The sequence below is a fragment of the Castor canadensis genome, chromosome 17 (assembly GCF_047511655.1).
Source record: "Castor canadensis chromosome 17, mCasCan1.hap1v2, whole genome shotgun sequence".
NCBI classification, from domain to species: Eukaryota; Metazoa; Chordata; class Mammalia; order Rodentia; family Castoridae; genus Castor; species Castor canadensis.
In genome coordinates this window covers 51171376-51191253 of record NC_133402.1, presented here as the reverse complement: position 1 = coordinate 51191253, position 19878 = coordinate 51171376, and the positions used below count along the sequence as shown (strand labels likewise).

At 39.6% G+C, this 19878-nt stretch overlaps 1 protein-coding gene across 5 annotated transcripts in view; it reads right to left on the bottom strand.

The window, feature by feature from the left end:
• The window catches only part of Rad54l2 (RAD54 like 2), a 106489-nt gene that overhangs the window by 69681 nt on the left and 16930 nt on the right, over nucleotides 1-19878 (bottom strand). For 3 of the 5 annotated variants that reach the window (XM_074059349.1, XM_074059348.1, XM_074059350.1), the window contains exon 2: nucleotides 3293-3541. In XM_074059349.1, the coding sequence (XP_073915450.1) occupies nucleotides 3293-3431 (139 nt within the window). In that variant the 5' untranslated portion in view covers nucleotides 3432-3541. Of the gene's footprint in view, nucleotides 1-3292; nucleotides 3542-5045; nucleotides 5067-19878 lie in introns of those variants that run through there. The other 2 variants (XM_074059351.1, XM_074059352.1) reach the window with 2 other exon arrangements.

The following is a 19878-nucleotide window of genomic DNA, read 5'->3' as shown; positions in this document are numbered from 1 at the left end:
ATACTTTCCCTTCTATCTGCCTTCTATTTCCCTTCTATTTTCATGCTATTACTTCTAACACGCTTTCATGATTGCTCAGTACTATTAGCAATCAACTTCTTCCCTCAGAGCAAAAAACAAGAAAGCAAATACACCACAGGCAAGAGGATTATAAGAATCTATAGTTTTAACCAGGTGCCAGTGGCTCACACCTGTAATCTCAGCTACTGGGGAGACTGAGATTAGGAGGGCTCCAGTTGAAGGCTAGCCTGGACAAATAGTTTGCAAGACCCTATCTCCAAATAACCAGAGCAAAACAGACTGGAAGTGTGGCTCAAGCCATAGAGTACCTGCTTTGCAAGCGAGAACCCTGAGTTCAAACTTCGGTCCCACCAAAAAAAAAAGAAAAGAATCTATGTTCTCAGAGTATAATAGGTTTGAAAAAGGAGCACCATCTTGAAGACCAAAAGCTCAGCTTTCTGCTTTTTTTCTAAGTTACACTGAGTAAATGAATCTCCTTTCTGAGCCTTAGTTTCCTCATCTGTAAAATGTATCTACTCTACCTAACGCTCAAGATTATCAGGACAACTAAGTAAAATAAAATGTTTGTAAAACAAAGGAGCTAAAGCAATACTTAAAGAGAAATTAGTAGCTTTAAATATTTATGTTTTTTAAAAAAAAGTTTGAAAATCTGTTTTTTGAGGCAGGGTCTTCCTATGTAGCTCCTTCCAACTGGGATCCTTCTGCCTCCACCTCCCAAGTGCTGCGATTACAAACCCACCCTACCATACCCATCTAAAAGTTTTGTTTGTTTGAGGGTTTTTTTGGTGGTACTGGGGTTTGAACTCAGAGCCTCATGCTTGCCAGGCAGAAGCTCTACCACCTGAGCCACTCTACTAGCCCTTTTTTGTGTTGGGTATTTTTGAGTTACAGTCTTGCAAATTGTTTGCCCAAGCTGGCTTCAAACCGTGATCCTCTTGATCTCTGCCTCCTGAGTAGCTAGGATTACAAGTGTAAGCCACTGGCACTGGGCTCCCATATAAAAGTTTGAAAATTAATAAGCTATGTATATTTTTAATAAATTTGGGAAGGAACCAGACATGGTAGCATACTCCACAAAAGTTCTAGGTAGACCTGTTTAAAAAAAAAAAGAAAAGAAAAGAAAAGGAGTGCGGCATGGCTCAGGAATGGCATGAGTTCAATCCTCAGTAGCACAAAAGGAGGAGGAGGAGAGAAGTAGGAGCAGTAGAAATAGTTGCTGTTTGATGGCTAGGAGTGTAGCTCCATGATAGAGTACTTGCCAGCATTCAAGAGGTTCAATCCTCAGTACCAAAAAAAAAAAAAAAAAAAAGTTTCAAAGAAAGCAAAAATAAACCCAGAAGTAGAAGGAAGAAAATTCTAAAGTAGAAATTACAAAGAAAACAAACACCAGAGTCAAAGGGTAGTTCTTTTGAAAAGGATAATAATATTGTTCAGATGTTTGTACAACCTATGAAAAATATAAAGTAAGCTATCATTATCCAATAGAGATGTAACTTTAAATAAAAAGGATGTTAAAGTAACAATTTCCTTTTTGAAAGGGCTTCTCAAATCTTAGTAGTGACATTTGGGCCAGATAGTTGTTGGTGGGCTGTGGGGTTCTTCTATGCATCCTTGGTCTCTACCCACAAGATGCCAATCCCTACCCCCAAGAAGTCATGACAACCAAAAATGTTTTTACACATTGTAAATTATCTCTTTGGAGGCAAAATCATCTCAGGTTGAGAATCACTGCTCTAAGAAAAAAAAAAAGCCACACCAAGCTTTGTCAGCTAAAACTAGCTTATTCACAATCATTCCTAATTTTACAATAGTTTGCTGCTCTGCCCATTAGGACTGGGGGATGATAGCACACCAAGGTAGCAAGAGCCAGACTGAAGAAATAGGCAGGTCTTAGATGTGTCAGCAAAACTGCATAAAGTGTTCAAAATAAGAGAACCAGAAAAGCAGTAAGAGCCAAAATAGTAGCAGTTGCCACAAGTAACAGAAGTATCACTTTTTTTTATTTTTATTAGCATATATTAGTTGTACAAAGGAGTTTCATTGTGGTATTTTCATACATACATACATACATACAATGTACTTTGACCAAATTCACCCCCCTCTATTACTTTTTCTCATAGAAGTATCACTTTTACTTCTAGGAAAAGTTGGGAAGAATTACATAGCTCTCATTGTAGTGAAATATAAAAACGGCTCTTGAGTCAAAGTTCAAGAAGTCAGGTACAAGAAAAAGAGAACAAGAACAAGAAAAGGAGATAGTATCTACTGGAAACATCTGTTACCACGCTGAACTTCCTAAGTACTAGAAATAAGTCATTTCAATCTTTTAAAAAATTATTCAATTTAAGAATGTAATAAATATTCTTATATGGGGGGAGGGGTAATAAACCTGTAATCCTAGCACTTAGAAGGCTGAGACAGGAGGATTGTGAGTTCGAAGCCAGCCTGGACTACATTACTCCCAACTAGGCAGGAAGTGAGGAGTCTCGTCCCAGGCCAGCCCTGGACAAAAATGTGAAACTCTATCTGAAAAATGAACTAAAAGTAGAAACCGCTGGGGGCATGCCTCAATTGGTAGAGCACTTATCTAATAAGTGCAAGTCTCTGAATTCAAATCCCAGGACTGCCAAACGTAAAAAAAGAAAAGAAAAAGAAGTGAGGTAGTCAAAGGAAGAAGTGAGCTGAGCAAATCAAATTGGAAGAATCTAGAGGGAGTCTACCAGCTATGGAGATGAAATCCCCTTCCAGTAGGAGAAGTTAACAATCACAAGTGGCAAGTGGCAATAACAGAGCAACATGCAAGAGGTTCTCAGCTTTCTGGGGCTATGAACCTGTCTGAAAATCTTTCCCCAGACAATTCCCTCATGTATACAGAAGCAGAATTATAAGTATAGTTTTAGAAAACTCATAGGCCATTCACTCATAGTCATCCCTACACCCATCTGAAGGGTTTACACCCCAGGCTGTCATCTCAGGTCTCCTCCATGACCTGGGCAAGTATGTTCCACTCTTACATCACTGAACTGAACCTGCATATGTCAAAGATGAGCTACATGCTAAAGATCCTTCCAACACTAAAACAGGGCTTATGTGAAGGAACAATCACCTATTTCCTGTAAATGAGCATAAAACTTTTGCTTTTGCTGTTCTCAGCCTGTCTTCTCACTATGGGTGATCTATAAAACCCAACTAGAAGCACCACACTCTCCCAGTAAAAATTCCACTAGAAGAAAGAATAAGGCCATCTCTATCACTCAGCAGAGCTACTCACCATCCAGCAGATCTTCTTCGTCATCCCTGTCATTCTCCTCCACTGCCACCTCCTCCTCCTCCTCCTCCTCTTCCGCATCCTCCAGCTCCACGTCCGGGTCCAGGTCTGGATCGCTCCCTGAGGCAGATTCGTCTGACATGGTTCCCAGAAGTCCTCAGTGGGCATTACCGACTCATGGTCCACTGTGGGAGTCCCAGGAGGAGGACAACAGGCATTGGAATCACCAAGGTTTCACTTAGGAGCACAAATCTTTCAAAGAAAAAGAGAGTGAAAATGAATTATCTGGAGCTTTTCTATGCATGCAAGGCAAGCTAACCAACCTTCTCTATGAAAACATATCTTGATGACTGCCCTGATCAAGTGTCTCCTGTTCCTTTGACAAGAAAATATCTTAAAGTAACAATAACTATACAGTTATATACTGCAGAATTCCCGTTTGCTCACTCCTTCTTGTGTCACCTGTTTCCTGAGCAACATCTCCCTGTATCCCTATCTATGCATACATCTACACATACATCTATTTAGAGTCACAGGCACTATACTACATATAGAGTAAGAAGAAAAAAAGCACATAGAGAATGGGAAAAGCTACTATGTGCCAGGAAGAGCTGCTATTTTATACAGGGCATCAGAGAATTCTCACTTAACAGAAGACAGAAGGAAGGGAGGGAGCCATACATCTATCTGGAGGGATGTGTTCCAGGCACAGCAAGCATCCAGCATTGAGCCCTGGAGTGAGAGTGACTGGGAATATGCAAAAGATTAAGGACTAGGTCCTGCTTACCTCCTCCCATGCCTCAGCATGTAAGGATCCTCAGGTATGGGCCCCTATGGCCACGTCTTTCTAAAGCTCTGTCCTACCCCTTGGCCCAGTTCCAGCTCCATTACTTCAAAGAAGCCTTTGCAAATAAACTGCCCTCTAGACATCTGGAATCATATTCCCGATCCTAACTCCATCAGCCATACTAATCACACTATGAATCTTCACTGAAGGCTTCATATGGGCTAACTAACAAAGAGGTTTACCTATTTAGTCTCACCTCCTGACCCACCAGTAAAACCCTAAGGGCAAGGATTTAGATAAGCATTGTCTTTGTACCCTGGAACCAAAAGCATGTCCTATACCCTATTTGTTCATTCACATTCACTGTCTCCATTTATCAACCTGCTATACTATGTCTAGGAGCTATGCACATCTCTCCTCCCTCTCTTTCTCCTTCCCTCCCTCCTTCTTTCTTTCTTCTTCCCTTTCTTTCTTCCTATCTCTTTCTTATCAATGTACTATTACCTATAAAGGTCATTTCTTCTTGAGGGGGGAAAAAAAAAAACCCCACAATGTAAAGACTTGGCTAAATGAGGTAGTTACAGAACTACCCATATAGCAAGAGCAAAAAGATAATTTGCAGACTCACTAATTCTTTTCATTCTTCTGTATATTTCAAATTTTTCATAATAAAAAGGGGAAGAAAGAATAAGGCAAATCATCTTTTACAAGACAAACTGTTTCAGACAGACACATAAACAATCAGGTCATTCTTAAATTTCTCCCAACTCCCAGAATAAAACCCAATGTACAAGTCTCTAATTATTCAACACAAAAACTATTCCAGAACTGAAATCTCTTATTAAGATTCAGACACAATTCCAAACAGAACTTCTATCTTCTCCCAAACTAAAGCAGGAAGAAGAAAAGAAGAGTATAATGACAACTGAATCCTTTAGTATTTTTGTAAACTAGTTTAGGAATACTTACAGTTAATAACAGGAATTACAAGCCATGGTGGTACATGCCTATAATCCCAGCACTTAGAAGGCTAGGGGCAGGAAAATCATGAGTTCCAGGCCAGCCTGGACTATATAGCAAGACTCCTATGTCAAAACAGAGGGAGGGAAGGAGAGAGGGAGGGAAGAGGAGAGAGACAGAGAGAAACAACCTGTGTGACTACATGAGTCATGTACTTAGCCTCTTAAGACAAGTAGAGCAAGTTGGTGGCATGGCTCAAGCGGTACAGCTGCCTGTCTAGCAAGTCTGAGTTCAAACCCCAGGACCACAAAAAAAAAAAAAAAGATACAGAACTAAAGTAAACAGTAGCTGTGAAGTGATTTAGTAAGAAATATTTAAATTTATAACTCACTTCCAAAAACATCAGCAGAGCTAGGGGCTTGGCTCAGGCAGTAAAGAACCTGCCTAGCAAACCCAAAGCCCTGAGTTCAAACCCCAGTACTGCCAAGAAAAAAGAAAATCAGATAACATTTGCAAAGAACAGTAACGAACAGAAAGAAAAGTGATCCACAAATACAAATTACTATAACTAATGCTGGGCTATTACTCATTTCATGATCAGGCAGTTTCCAAATCTCTGTAGGAATGACCATCTTGTACCCTTGGTTGGTACTTAGTAGGTCTCAGAAAGTAACTAATAAACAGATATCAATAGCTTTAGAAGTGAAATTTATTTCTCAGCATTTGTAGTGAAATATATCTGAACAACAAGAATATGGTAATTCATCAGCAACTACTCTGTTTGAAAATGAGTAATCTACATAACCCCTGTTTCCTCCTAGACTAATTGAGATAAAAGTGTTTTCTTTGCAGTATGCTTAGCTGATTATGGAGTGCTTTTAGAGAACAATTTTTAATTAGCAGGTACATTTAGGTACCTGAATGCTATTCTGAAGTGGTAAAATGACAATCACTTAGAGTGAACAGTGATGAGGAAAAGCTTTCTATATACCTCCTGTTAACAAACTACTTAAAAACAATCTCAGCCCCAAGTTCCTGATAGAGGCAAACATCAAATAAAAATCCAGCTACTATTAGAATATGAGAGATAGTGATCCAGCCTCCTATTCAAAACATTTTCAAAACAAAGACACTTTAAAACAGGACCCAGGGTAGAGGGAGAGAATGGGAGGATAGATAACAGGTATCAGAATACAGTTACATAGGAGAAATAAGTTCTAATGTTCTATAGTTCAGTAGGGTAACTACAGTTCACAACAATCAATTTATATTCCCTCTCTCCATTTATCAACCTGCTATACTATATCTAGGAACTATGCCAGGAACTATGTATATCTCTCCTCCCACTCTTCCACCTTCCCTCCCTCCTTCTTCCTTTCTTCTTCCCTTTCTCTCTCTTCCTATCTCTTATCAATTTACTATTACCTATAAAGGTCATTTCTTCTTGAGAGGGGAAAAAAAAAACCCACAATGTAAACACTTGGCTAAATGGGGTAGTTACAGAATTACCAATATAGCAAGAGCAAAATGTTAATTTGCAGATTCACAAAATGTGATTTTAAAATGTAGATTTTGGCAGGGGGAAGGGGGGAGAAATGGCCCAAACATTGTATGCACACATGAATAAAATAAAAATTTTAAAAATAAATAAATAAGTAAATAAAATGTAGATTTTACTTAACAAATTAGAATGAACTGAACACCAGTGTCTCACGCCTGTAATCTTACTCAGGAGGCAGAGATCAGAAGGATCAAGGTTAAAAGCCAGCCAAGGCAAACAGTTTCTAAGACCCCCATCTTGAAAAATACCCAACCAAAAAAGGACTGATGGAGTGGCGCAAGTGATACAGTGCCTGCCGAGCAAATGTGAAGCCCTGAGTTCAAACACCAGTACCTCCAAAAAAATAAAGAAAAAAAAAAATTTAGCTCTTGCCTGCCTTGGGGCTCCATGCCTATAATCACAGCATTTGGGAGAAAGAGGCAGGAGAATCATGAGTTCAAGGCCTGTTTGGGCTATATAGCAAGGCCCTATTTAAAAAAAAAAAAAAAAAAACTTAACTTAATAGACATGAGGAGGAAAGCCAAAAGCCAATAAGGAAAAAATTCATCTGCCCCCCTTGCTCCTCATTCCATGTGAAATACCACTTAATATGCAGTATAGAATCTCTGTCTCTATTACCCAGAGAAACTAGCAAAGTGATTATGGGTGTGCTGCACCTTAATGAGGACCTATGTTCCCACAAAGCAAATTCTGGGAATCGAATTCTATTTTAATGAAACTGGAGAATTAGCTATTTAAAGGAACTCTAAAGACAACCAGTATGAAAAGCAAATCATTCAACACCTAAGCAAGTTAGTAAGTCTACTTTAATATACTGGATTTGCTAAAAGGAGGTTATAATTGCAAAGAAACCCACAGCTAATCCCAGCCCAGCCACTCAGCAATCTTGAGCATAAAGGAAAAGGTTACTCAGTCCTGTAAATTCAAAATCAACACCACTTGCCTATAGAGCAGTGAGTGAGTGCTTGGCCAAGAATCAATGGAATTAATCATACAGGCAGAGTCTTTAGAGACACTGGGGGGAAAGAGAAAAGGACATACAATATATTAACACACAGCCTTTGTTCACAAAGCAGAGCATTCTGAAGAGTCCACACAAATCATACGACTGAAGGTGCACACACACTGCCTCATCACTGTGGGGCAGCCACACAGTATCAAAAATGTCTTCCATAGCATTATGGAAGATCTCCTGCCTTTTAAACAGAATTCTAAGAATCCTACTCACCAAGGTGTATAGGTGCATGTGAAATTCAGCAAGCAGAGGCAGGAGGATCACAACTTCAAGGCCAGCCTGGGCTATATAACAACACCCTGTCTCAAAAGAAAAAAAGAAAATAAAAATATCCTGTGCCAGGAGTTGGTGGTTGTAATCCCAGCTGCTCAGGAGGCAGAGATCAGGAGAATCGTAGTTCAAAGCCAGCCCCCGGCAATTAGTTTGTGAGACCCTATCTGAAAAAAAACCATCACAATGGCAAAGATACCTGCCTAGCAAACATGAAGTCTTGAATTCAAACCCCAGTACCACCAAAAAAAAAAAAAAAATCCTTTCCACCTAATTAATTTTTTGCCCTTAGGTAGTATTAAATTTTCTCAAATAACCTTGAAGCAATTCCGTAAGTGCAGCTGACTTTTTTCATGGGAAATATAAATATAACCCTGGATCTAAAGTAATTTACAAGAGGATGGGCACCAGTGTCTTGCACCTGTAATCCCAGGTACTTGGGAGGCTAAGATTGGGAACTTCATGGTTCAAAGCCAGCCTGGGCAAGTTTTGAGAGTTCCCCATCTCAATAAATAGCTGGGCACAGTTTCATATACTTACATGGGAGGCTGATTGGAAAAACTGTGATTCCAGGGTGGAGGGGGAAGGGGCAAGGCGGGGGAAGGGGTGTTGTGATACCCTATCGCAACAGAAAGAAAAAGCTAGGTATGGTAGCAATGCACCTGTCATCCCAAAAATGGTGAGAAGCTTAAAACAGGAGAATCGCAGTCCAGACCAGCCTGAACATAAAAAACAGATCATACGAGGCTCCCAGTTCAAACCCCAGTCCCACAAAAAAAGAAGAAAAAAAGTGAGGCCCTATCTAAAAATAACCACAGCAAAAAGAGCTGGTGTGGCTGTGACTCAAGCAGCAGAGCACCTACCTGCAAAAGCACAAAGCCCAGTACCCTCCAAAAAAGTCATTTACAAGGGAAAAAAAGTATTTTGCAAACAAGAGAGTTGGGGGGCACACCTTGAGTGGTAGAGGGCTGCCTCCAAGTGCAAGGCCTTCAGTTCAAACCCCAGTACAATGGAATAAAAAAAAAAAAAGAGGAAAAGAACGGGAAGCCAGGCACCTGTGGCTCACGCCTAGAATCCTATCTACTCTGTCAGGAGGACAGAGATTCAAAACCAGCATGGGCAAACAGTTCTAGAAACCCTATTTCAAAAATACCCACCACAAGATAGGGCTGGGTGGAGTTAGAGCAACTATCTGGCAAGCATGAGGTCGTGAATTCAAACTCCAGTCCCACAAAAAAAAAAAAAAACCCAAAAAAAACAATAGGTAAACATTCAAACCAAAACTTTGAGAATACCCCTTCAAGAAAACTCACTAGTTTGAACTGGCTCAAGTTGTAGAGAGTCTGCCTAGCAAAAATTCCAGTATCTAAAAAAAAAGCCAGACAACAGTGGCTCACACCTATAATCCTAGTTACTCAAGAGGCAGAGATCAGGAGGATCAAGGTTCAAAGCCAGCCTGGGCGAATAGTATGAGAGACCTAACTAAAAAAATAAAAAATAAAAAATCTTCACAAAAAAAGGGCTAGTGTAGGCCCTGAGTTCAAGCCACAGTACCACAAAAAAAAAAAAAAAAATTCAGTCCACATGTAGTATTCACTAAGTAGTACCTACAGGACCTTACAGCCTGCTAGAAATCCACTGTGGATCACTAAAATCATTTCCAGCCAGACACCTGTGGCTCACAATTGTAATTCTCTATTTAGGAGGTAGAGATGAGGAAATCTTGATTTAAAGTCAACTCTGGGTAAACAGTTTTGAAGACCCTATCTTGAAAAAAACCCATCACAAAAAAAGGGTTGGTAGAGTGGCTCAAGCAGTCAAAGCACCTGCCTAGCAAGCATAAGGCTCTGAGTTCAAACTTCGGTGATGCCAAAAAAAAAAAAAAAGATGATAGCCCTATATCCTCATGGAGCCTAATCCCCACATCACAGTGAAAAGGGCAAAGAGGCTCAAATGGAAAGGTCAAGAACAATCAAAAGGAAAGGGCAGATCAAATGCCCAGGCAGCATTGGCTCAATGATCAAATCATTGGAGAGGATGGCAAGGGAAGGGCCCTCATTTTTATGCCATTCAATAATCCCACCTCACCCCTACTGTTCCTGATTAGTGGGTTGATTCTCATTCAACTACTGGCTTCATAGCTTAAAGGATATTCATTCATTCTTTCTTTCTTTCTTTCCTTTGTTCCTCCCTCCCTCCCTCCCTCCTTCCTTCATTTATTTATTTATTTATTTTGGTAGTACTAGGGTTTGAATTTAGGGCCTTGTGGTTGCTAGGCAAGTGCTATACCACTTGAGCTATACCACCAGACCTAAAAATCTACTCTTTGCACTCTTTTGCTGCACCTGGGGCAGCACCCTAACTTTGACATTGTACCCAATAACTGAGGAACATCTGGAACACCCCACAAACATACTACTTGGTATACAAGTTGTTTTTATACTACAGTTTTTTCTTAGTTGGTATCTACTCCAAAGTTTTAATGGATGACTACTATTTTGATGTACACTAATACTTTTAAATCATTCTATAGAAAAAAAAATGACATGCTAACATATTGTATTTCTATGGCTTTTCAATTTTTCACTTGACTTTGCCAGTGACTTGGATACACTGCACTTAGCTCCTCAAAGACACAGGTAAACCTTCAGGCTCTCTTACCATGATAAGGATATAACACAAAGATTTGGTATTTGCCTCTGGTCCCCGACTAGAAGTATGAAAACCCTTGGAATTTACTGACAGGAATCTTTTGTTATTCATGAGCCCTTTAGATCACACAAGGTTTAAGTAACTTAAGGTAGGGACCCTAGAGAGCCTCAGGATATCATTAGACACCTGAAAGATCAAGTGACTGAAGGGCAGAACTTAAGCTGTAGCCAATCAACTTTGGGGGTTAGAGTTCTATAGAAACTTTTTTTTTTTTTTTTTTGAGACAGTCTCCCTGGGGCTCAAATTATACTCCCCCCCCTCCTCCTCCCTAGTAGTTGAGACTACAAGCATGCATTACCATACCCAGTTGAGTTCTATAAGTCTTGAACAATGAAACTTGGAGAGCTTCCAGATTGATGAACACATCAAAGTTGGGGAAGGTGGCACTAGAAGAGTGCACAGAAGCTCTGCACAATCTTGCCCAATACCTTGCCCTATATATCTCTAATCTTTGGCTGTTCCAAAGTTGTATCCTTTATAATAAACAAGTAAAGCAAGTACATTCCTGAGTTCTGTGAGCTGGTCTCAGTTCTGGCAAATTATGAAAGTTAAGGAAGTAATCACAGTATAGCTGGTCAGTAAGAAGTTATGGCTTGCATGGGACTTGAGACTGAGTCTGAAGTAGAGGCAGTGCTGTGGACAAGCTCTTAACCTATGGGATCTGCTCTAACTCCAGGTTGTATATCAGACTGAGCTGAAATGTTGAACATCCAGTTGGTGTCCAGAGAATCAAAGAATTGGTTTTTGGTGTTGGAAATACAGATCTGCAAAGTGTCAACAGAAAGTCTGAAATTCTATTTCTCAATTTCCCATGCCTGTAAACAAATTGTGGCATTTGAATCAATGCAGAACGTAAACTGCATTTTTGCTAAAAGTCACATTTAAAATTGAATTGAATTAGGAATTAAATGATAAACAGTTTGTAAATGGAAATTCAAAGTGGGTTCGACCACCTCAATTCACAAAGAAAGAATTACAAATGAACAAAATCTGTTTCAGATGCACTATTTTCCATATTTCCAATGGAAAACAAAAACTGATTATGAGAATTGGAAGAAAAGTAGAACTGATAAAGAACATTAGTGACCTAAGCAGTTCAAAATATTGAAGATGATCCTCAACTTATGATGGGGTTATGTCTTGATAAACCCATCCTAATTTGAAAATGCATTTATGCATGCTACATGCATGTATGAAAATGCGAAAATGAAACCCATTTAAACTTTGTATAATGGAAAGGAAGGGAAGAAGGGGAAGGGAAGAGAAAAAAATGCATTTACTACTCAGGAGGCTGAAATAGAAAGATCATGAGTTCAAAGCCAGTCTAGGCTACAGAGCAAGACCCTCACATAAAAAGAAAGAAGTCAGCCAGGAGCCAGTGGCTCACACCAGTAATCCTAGCTATTTGAGAGGCTGAGATCAGGAGTATCATGGTTCAAGGCCAGCCACAGCAAAAAGATCACAAGACCTCATCTCCAAAATAAACAGAGCAAAAGAGACTGGAGGTGTGGCTCAAGCACTACAGTACCTGCTTTGCAAGTCCTGAGTTCAAACCCCAAATCCCACCAAAAAAGAAAAAAGACAGGTGTGAGGGCTCACCACTGCAATCAGTGACTCACCCCTTCACCTCCTTAGGAGGTGGAAGATCAGGAGGATCAATTCAAGGCCAGCCAGGGCAAAAAGTTCACCAGACCTCATCTCAATCAACAACTGAGCACAGTGGCACACACCAGTTATTCCCAGCTACAGTGACACATTTTTCAATCACTGAAAGAAAAGACTGTCACTCTGAACCCTATATCCACCAAAACTGTCAGAAAGGAAGGTTAACAACACAGTTTGTTGTAGGAATCAGTGGTTACTCCACTGATTTTGTGACTGTCTGAGAACTGGAGCTCACTGCAGCTGCCCAGCATTGTGAGAGTATCATACAGCATTGGGGATACTGAAAGTCATTGTGTCTAAAGTGAAACGAAGCTTGTTATCAATTAAAAACAGAGTAGTCAGGTAATATTTCAAATCTGTACTTTGAGATAAAGTATTCTACTAGCGCAGGAAAAGATCAAAATTGGATGTAAGGTTTAATTTCTAATGAATATGTACCATTTTTTCACCTTGTAAAGTCAAGAAAAATCTCAAGTTGAATCATCATTAAGTGGGGGGCCATCTATAGTCTGATGCTTTCCCTCTCTTAGCCAACATACCCCCTTAGAATACCAAGTCTTGTATTGAAGGAATGAATCACATAAATGAGTTCTATTCAAATACAATCCCCCTTTCTTCTCAAAGGGCCAGCACCTTTCTGTGCATGCCATGAGAAAGTCAAAGTCAACACCAGAATATTAGAAGATAAGGGCTGGAGGCATGGCTGAAGTGGTAGAGTGACTGCTTCAAATTAAAGAAGACTGTGCTGGATGTGCTGATGCACACCTATGATCCCACCACTAGAGAGACTGAAGTAGGACGATCTTTGAGTTGGAGGCTAATCTGGACTACAGAGTAAGTTCCAGGTCAGCCTGGGCTATAGGACCCTGCCTCAAATAATAATAATAATAATAATGACAATGATAATTATGAGACTAAATGCAGTGTGGAATCCTGGGTTAGATATTGAACTTGGGAGTGGAAAATTATAAAGGTCAGAACTGGGGATACCTGATGCAACTGAGTTCGGACTGTGGACTAGATAACAGTGTTGTGTCATTATTAAATTTATTTACATTGGGCTGAAAGTGTGCAGTTCAAGTGGTAGATACCTGCCTAGAAAGGCCCTGAGTTCAAACTCCAGTACCACCAAAATAATAATTTTCTTGACTTTGAAAATTGATTTGAGGTTATATAAGAAAATGTCTTATAGGGAATATTTTTATCACTTAGTGATAAAAATTTTTTTTTTGAGACAGGGTCTCGCCATGTAGCCTAGGCAGGCCTCGAACTCATTATCTTCCTGTCTCTCAACATGAGCCACCACACCTGGCAAAATAACTTTATAAAAGATAGTCAGCAAGGAAAAAAGTAATTTTTCTCCTAATTCTCCAGAGATTTAAACACTTAACAAGTACAAAAATAGTTTACTACAAAGTACAGATTTAAAATATTACCTATTGCCTATTGTTAATTAGTAACAAATTGGTAACATACTTTCTTTCCTTTCAGACACAATGACTTCAGGTTACCCAGCATTCCCTTGTAGACAGAATGTCCTTTGCTAAGTAAAGGGTAGGTCTCTTTCCCTCTTCCCCTGAGCCCAGCAAGAATTTGGCAAGTCTCACTTGGGCTGTCACTGGAAGGCTTTAGGCATGATTGGGGTCAAAAACAAATGGCATCCCACAAGCAGACAGAAACTGGACTCACCAGCTTGCCCTTTCCCTATGTGTGGATGTGACCCAGTTCTGAGGAGTCTTCTAAGGAGATTTATATAATCTACCTAGACTACAAATTTCATTGTAACTTTTTAGCCAAAGTTATTCTAACCTTTTCTCAGCTATATCTTAGGATCTGGCTGGCTCTCTCTCTCTCTCTCTCTCTCTCTCTCTCTCTCTCTCTATATATATATATATATATATATCCAGAATTATAGAAACAAAGCAGACCAAGATTCTCAATATCAGCAAAATAAGTTTCACAGAAAGTATACACTTGACATAAAGCCAATATAGTGAAACAGAAAAAAGGTGTCTTCGTTCAAACTAATACTCCTTTAACTTCTCTGAGGAAAAGTATATGCAGTCTGGACAAAACCCAGGCTATAGATTTTGCAACTTGAGAACTTGCAGGAAACCTATTTCTGTAGTTAGAAAATAATGGATGTTAACCCTTGTAAAAAAGGGCCATCAGTGAAAGACCAGAATATAGCCCATGGGGGTGTGTGTGTGTACATACCCAGCCATGTGCATCCCAACCCACTCTGCAAATGGACACTATAAACATGGAGACAAGGCCAAACTTCATTATAGCAAATGACAGATACAAAGACCAAAATAGTTCACACAAGGACCATATTGTCAAGATACTGTCATAGTAGAGCAAGGGTTGAAATGAACTAAAAGCTTGACAAAATATTTTAAAAGAAAAAAGTGAGAGGTGGAGGCATGGCTCAAGTGAAAGAGTACCTACCTAGCAAGCAAGCAAAAGGCCCTGAATTCAAACCCCAGTACCACAAAAAAGAAAAAAATGGTTGATGGCTAGTTTAGAGAAAGAATAATCAAAGGGAAATGACAACAATTTATTCAGTCCAAAAGCTAAGTGCTTTATGTATAATTATACTGCACAAGGCCATTCCCTGTGGGGATGATACATGTTTCAAAGAGGAAAACTCAGGAACCAACAGGAAATTTATAATGCATTTTCTTCTCTATATACTGAACACTTAGCTGGGCCTGGTAGTAACACAGCTATGATCCCAGCACTAGGAAGGCGGAGGCAGGAGTTCAAGGCCAGCCCAGGATACAGAGAGCCCTGGTTTCAAAAAAAATCAAAAACAAAAAACACCTGGCTTGAATACACTCACATTTTTACCTGGTCTCATGGCACCCAAAGATACATACATTCATCCTGGTGCAGTTAAGAGTACCATCTGGCCAAACAGAACGATGCACACCTGTAATCCCAGCACTCAAGAAACTGGGGCAAGAGGACAGTGACTCAACACCAGATTGAGAAACTGATCAAAAAAAAACCAAAATAGCCAGGCACTGGCCTGTAATCCTACCTATTTAGGAGGCTGAAATCAGGAGGATCCTGGTTTGAGGCTAGTCAGGACAAATAGTTCGCAAGACCCCATCTCCAAAATAGCTAAAGCAAAGGGACTAGAGGCATGGCTCAAGTAGTAGAGTGCCTGCTTTGCAAGTACAGAAGACCCTGAGTTCATACCCCAGTCCCACAAAAAAAAAAAAAAAAAGGGGGGGGGTGGCCAGATGGGGACATGGCTCAGTTGGTAGAGTACCTGCTTGGCAAGCAGGAAATTCTGACTTCAAAACCCATTACCACAGGTGCTGGTGGTTCATAACTATAATCCTAACTGCTCAGGAGGCAGAGATCAGGAGGATTCTGGTTCAAAACCAGCTGAGGCAAATAGTCTGTGAGACTCTATCTTGAAAATAACCAACCCAAAAAAGGGCTGGCAGAGTGGCTCAAGTGGTAGAGTGCCTGCCTAGCAAGTATGAGGCCCTGAGTTCAAACTCCAGTACCACCAGAAAAAAAAAATGACCCAGTACCATTAAAAAACAAAACAGGAGTCCCAGCTACTCAGGAGGCACAAATGGGGAGAATTATGGTTCAAGGCCAACCTTGGCATAAAGTTAGTGAGACCTATCTCAACAAACACACAGACATGGCAGCAGCTCTAGAACCCAGCTACTGAGAGATGGTAAGTAGGAGGATCATGGTCTGAGGCCCACCCTAAGCAAAAAAAAAAAAAAAAAAAAAACACAAGACCCTACCTGAAAAAGATAGAGCATCTGCCTAGCACACAGCCCTGAATTCCAACCCCAGTACTGCCCAAAAACCAAAAACAAACAAACAAAAAAAAAAAGTACCAACTGGGCTACAGAGGAAGGCTATACCTTGGAATTAAAGCCCAACCTCTGCCCCATCAGTGATCACTATGCCAACCTACAAAATTGGCAACCACTATCTTAAGACAATCTAGTTGAGTAAGCAGAACACCTAGAGCTACTGCCAAATCTCAAGAACAGAAGCACCAGGCCTGTACTATAGCAGTAGGATTAATGAGGTCCACTCTTCTAGTCAATCAAACAATTATTAAACATATTTGTGACCTATTCTCAAGTAGACATTTCCCCAGTACTGCAGTCCAAATAAACATGTCTATCCAAAAACGGAGAGGGGAGTAAGTAATAGAGAAGACACCCTCCAGCTCACCACAGCATACAGATCAAGAAGTGCAACTCACTGTAACATAACAATGAGGCTGAACAAAAGGCCCTGCTAAGTCAATGGTGATAACTTCAGAGCATTATAAACCCAGGGCTAGCAGCTGCCATTCAGCCTTACTAAGAGATAAGCTACTAAACACTCCAGGCCATACCAGGATCTCACCACTTCTCCCATTAACCAAAGACAAAAAAATGGGGAGGAGGGGGCACCCATAGCAAACAGTTCTTTTTTTTCTTTATTTTTTTTTGGTGGTACTGGGGTTAGAACTCAGAGACTTGTGCTTAGTAGGCAAGTCCTCTACCAACTGAGCCATGAACCCATTCCCATAGCAAACATGGCAAACAATTCTAACAGGAACTTACATTCAAAAGTCCCCACTTTAAAATATTCCTGCTCTTAATGAGGTTCTTATCATTAAGTTATTTTTGTGCTAGCATGGATATGGCACACTTAGGCAAACCGCTACTTAATTCTTGATTTGATATTAAGAATTATACAAACTGGACTTTATTATAAAGTACAGCAAAAAAACTATAGAAATTATAATAATAATTACATTATTTTGAACTTCATAAGCGTTTTCAAAATATCATAAAAAGGACTCGTTTAGTTTTCAAACGCCTTTAACACTGCAGTTGAAGACCACAGTTAATCAAGAGATCAATAATTATGAACTACACCATGTCAAATTCCATATTTAACATAAACCAAGACTGTGACATTTTATAGCTTCCTTACTGATTTGACTTTTCCAGTAAAAGCCTATAAGATTAAGTGCAAATGATTTTTTTTTTTTTGCTTTAAAGCAAATGAAGGAGGAGGAGGAAGAGGAGAAGCAAAAGAGAAAAAGGACTGATTGAGGAAGTACTTGAACACTGGGTATACCAGAGGCAGGCCAGCACCAGAGGAAGATCCCAGTCCCAACTCTAGAAACTAGCTGGTAGAAACCAACAAGATAGCAACACAATGAAAAAGGTACACCTAACAAGTTGGACAAGGACTCCCTCCTTGGCACACTGGCAGACAAGAGACCCTGTACATGGACATGATGGTATATACCTGTCTCAGCACTCAGGAGACAGAAGTAGGAGGATGGTAATTCAAGGTTAGTCTGAGATATGCAGGGAACACCCTGTTGAGGTTGAGAGAGAAAAAAACCTGTATAAACCACCTGGAGATACAGATAAAATTATAATGAGCAGCCTTTTTAAATGTACTTCTTGTGTGCACAGGAAGGTAATGGAAATCCCCAAGAACCAAGAATGAAAAGCAACCTGAAAAGAGAACAAGACCCTTAACTCTTGAGAGCTGACACTGCAGCAGTTCTGAGGTAAGGAGAGGGTGCCAATCTTGGGGAAAAAAATAAAAGACAATGTCTTGTGCTCAAAGAAGATAAGAAGAAAGGACTCTGACCTTGACATAAAGCTAGAGCCTTGAAGATCTATACTGTCATGAAAAAGTAGACTAGGAACAATCTGCCCACTAATACAGGAGACAATATAAAAGTTTCTGTCAAACTAGGATGGAGAAGTGTGTTAGTCAGTTTTTTCCTGGCTGTGATCAAATACCTAAGAGAAACTTTTTTTTTTTGCAGTACTGGGGCTTGAACTCAGAGCCTACACCCTGAGCCACTCCACAGGCCCTTTTTTTGTAATGGGTTTTTCAAGATAGGGTCTCAAGAACTATTTGCCTGGGCTTCAAACTTTGTTCCTCTGCCTCCGGAGTAGCTAGAATTACAGGTGTAAACCACCAGTGCCAAGATGAGAAAAACAGAGGAAGCAGTAACAGGAAGGGGTCAGGACCAAATATACCCTTCAAAGATATACCCAACCAACCCCTTCCTCTAACTTCAATCTAATCAAGTTGAAAGTCAAGACTAACCATCACAAGGAGGAATAAAAGGTATCCAATGGGAGTCTGTAACCACCAGTCTATACTCTCCAACCAGTCTGAGTTTTAAATACATACTTACCTATATTGTCCAAAAATTTAATCAAACCTGAAGTTGTCCAATGCAAGTGATATACCTTACTGCCTAGCAGCAAAGGCAAAAAGGCATCTCTGATATATTCCTCAACCCAGACCAAATAAGATTTCCTCACATAATGCCTTTCTGAATATAAACTTCACAATCCAACAGTACAAATGAGAAAACAAATAGAAGCAAGAGCCAACATGACTTCTAAAATCTGATAATAGAACCACCAAATTAAAGGAGATGAAATACAGTACTATCTCAAAAGATGCAGGAAAGACTTTGATAAAATTCAAAATTCAGTTGGGCACCAGTGGCTCACACCTATAATCCTAGCTACTCAGGAGGCAGAGATCAAGAGGATTAGAGATCAGCCCAGGCAAATAGTTCATGAGACCCTATCTTGAAAAAAAACAATTACAAAAAAGGGCTGATGGAGTGGCTTAAGATATAGGCCCTGAATTCAAACCCCAGTACTGAAAAAAACAAAAAATTCAAAATCCATTCATGATTACAAAAGTAAATAAACTCTTAGCAAACTGGATGAGAACCTCTTTCATAGGATAAAGAGAATCCTATCCTATCCTATCCTACTGGAAACAACCACCTTACATAGTATGAGATACAAGGAGCATACCCTTTAAATTCAGGAACAAGATGACAACGTAACTTAGTGGTACATTACTTGCCTGGCTTATGCAAGGCCCTGGGTTCAATTCCTAGCACCACAAAAATAAATAAATAAAGTAAATTCAGGAACAAGACATGGTTGCATGGTTTCTATAAACACCAAATTAAAGGTTATAAACAACAAAACAAAAAAATTCAAAAAGAACAAAGAAAAAATGTTTTAACAGTCAAAGATCATATTATTTCAACAGAGAAAAATGTACAAGCAAAGTACTAGAAATACTGGTGAGCTCACTAAAGAGACTGGGTGAAAAAGTAATATAGAAAAACCAATTTTAGCTGAATATGATGGTATACACCTATAATCCCAGCTACTTGGGAGACAAAGGCAGGAGGATCACAAATTCAGGACCAGCCTGTGCAAAGCTAGAAGATGCTATCTCAGAAACAAAATAAGGGGTTAGGAGTATAGTTCAAGTGATAGAGCAGTTACCCTGTATTGCCAAAAAAATTTCATTAAATAAAAATAAAAACAAAAGGATTGGGGGTATATCTTAACTGGTAGAGCACCAGTACCACAGAATGGGTAGTCAATAAAAATGTAATTTTTTTTGCCTGCCTAGCAAGTATGAAGTCCTGAGTTCAAACCCCACTACCACCAAAAAAATAAGTAAATAAAAGTATAATTTTTTAAATATTATTAAGAATAGCAACAATCACCTTATGATATGTTTCTAATACTCAAATCTGGCAACTCATACAGACTTCTCAAAGCATCTGA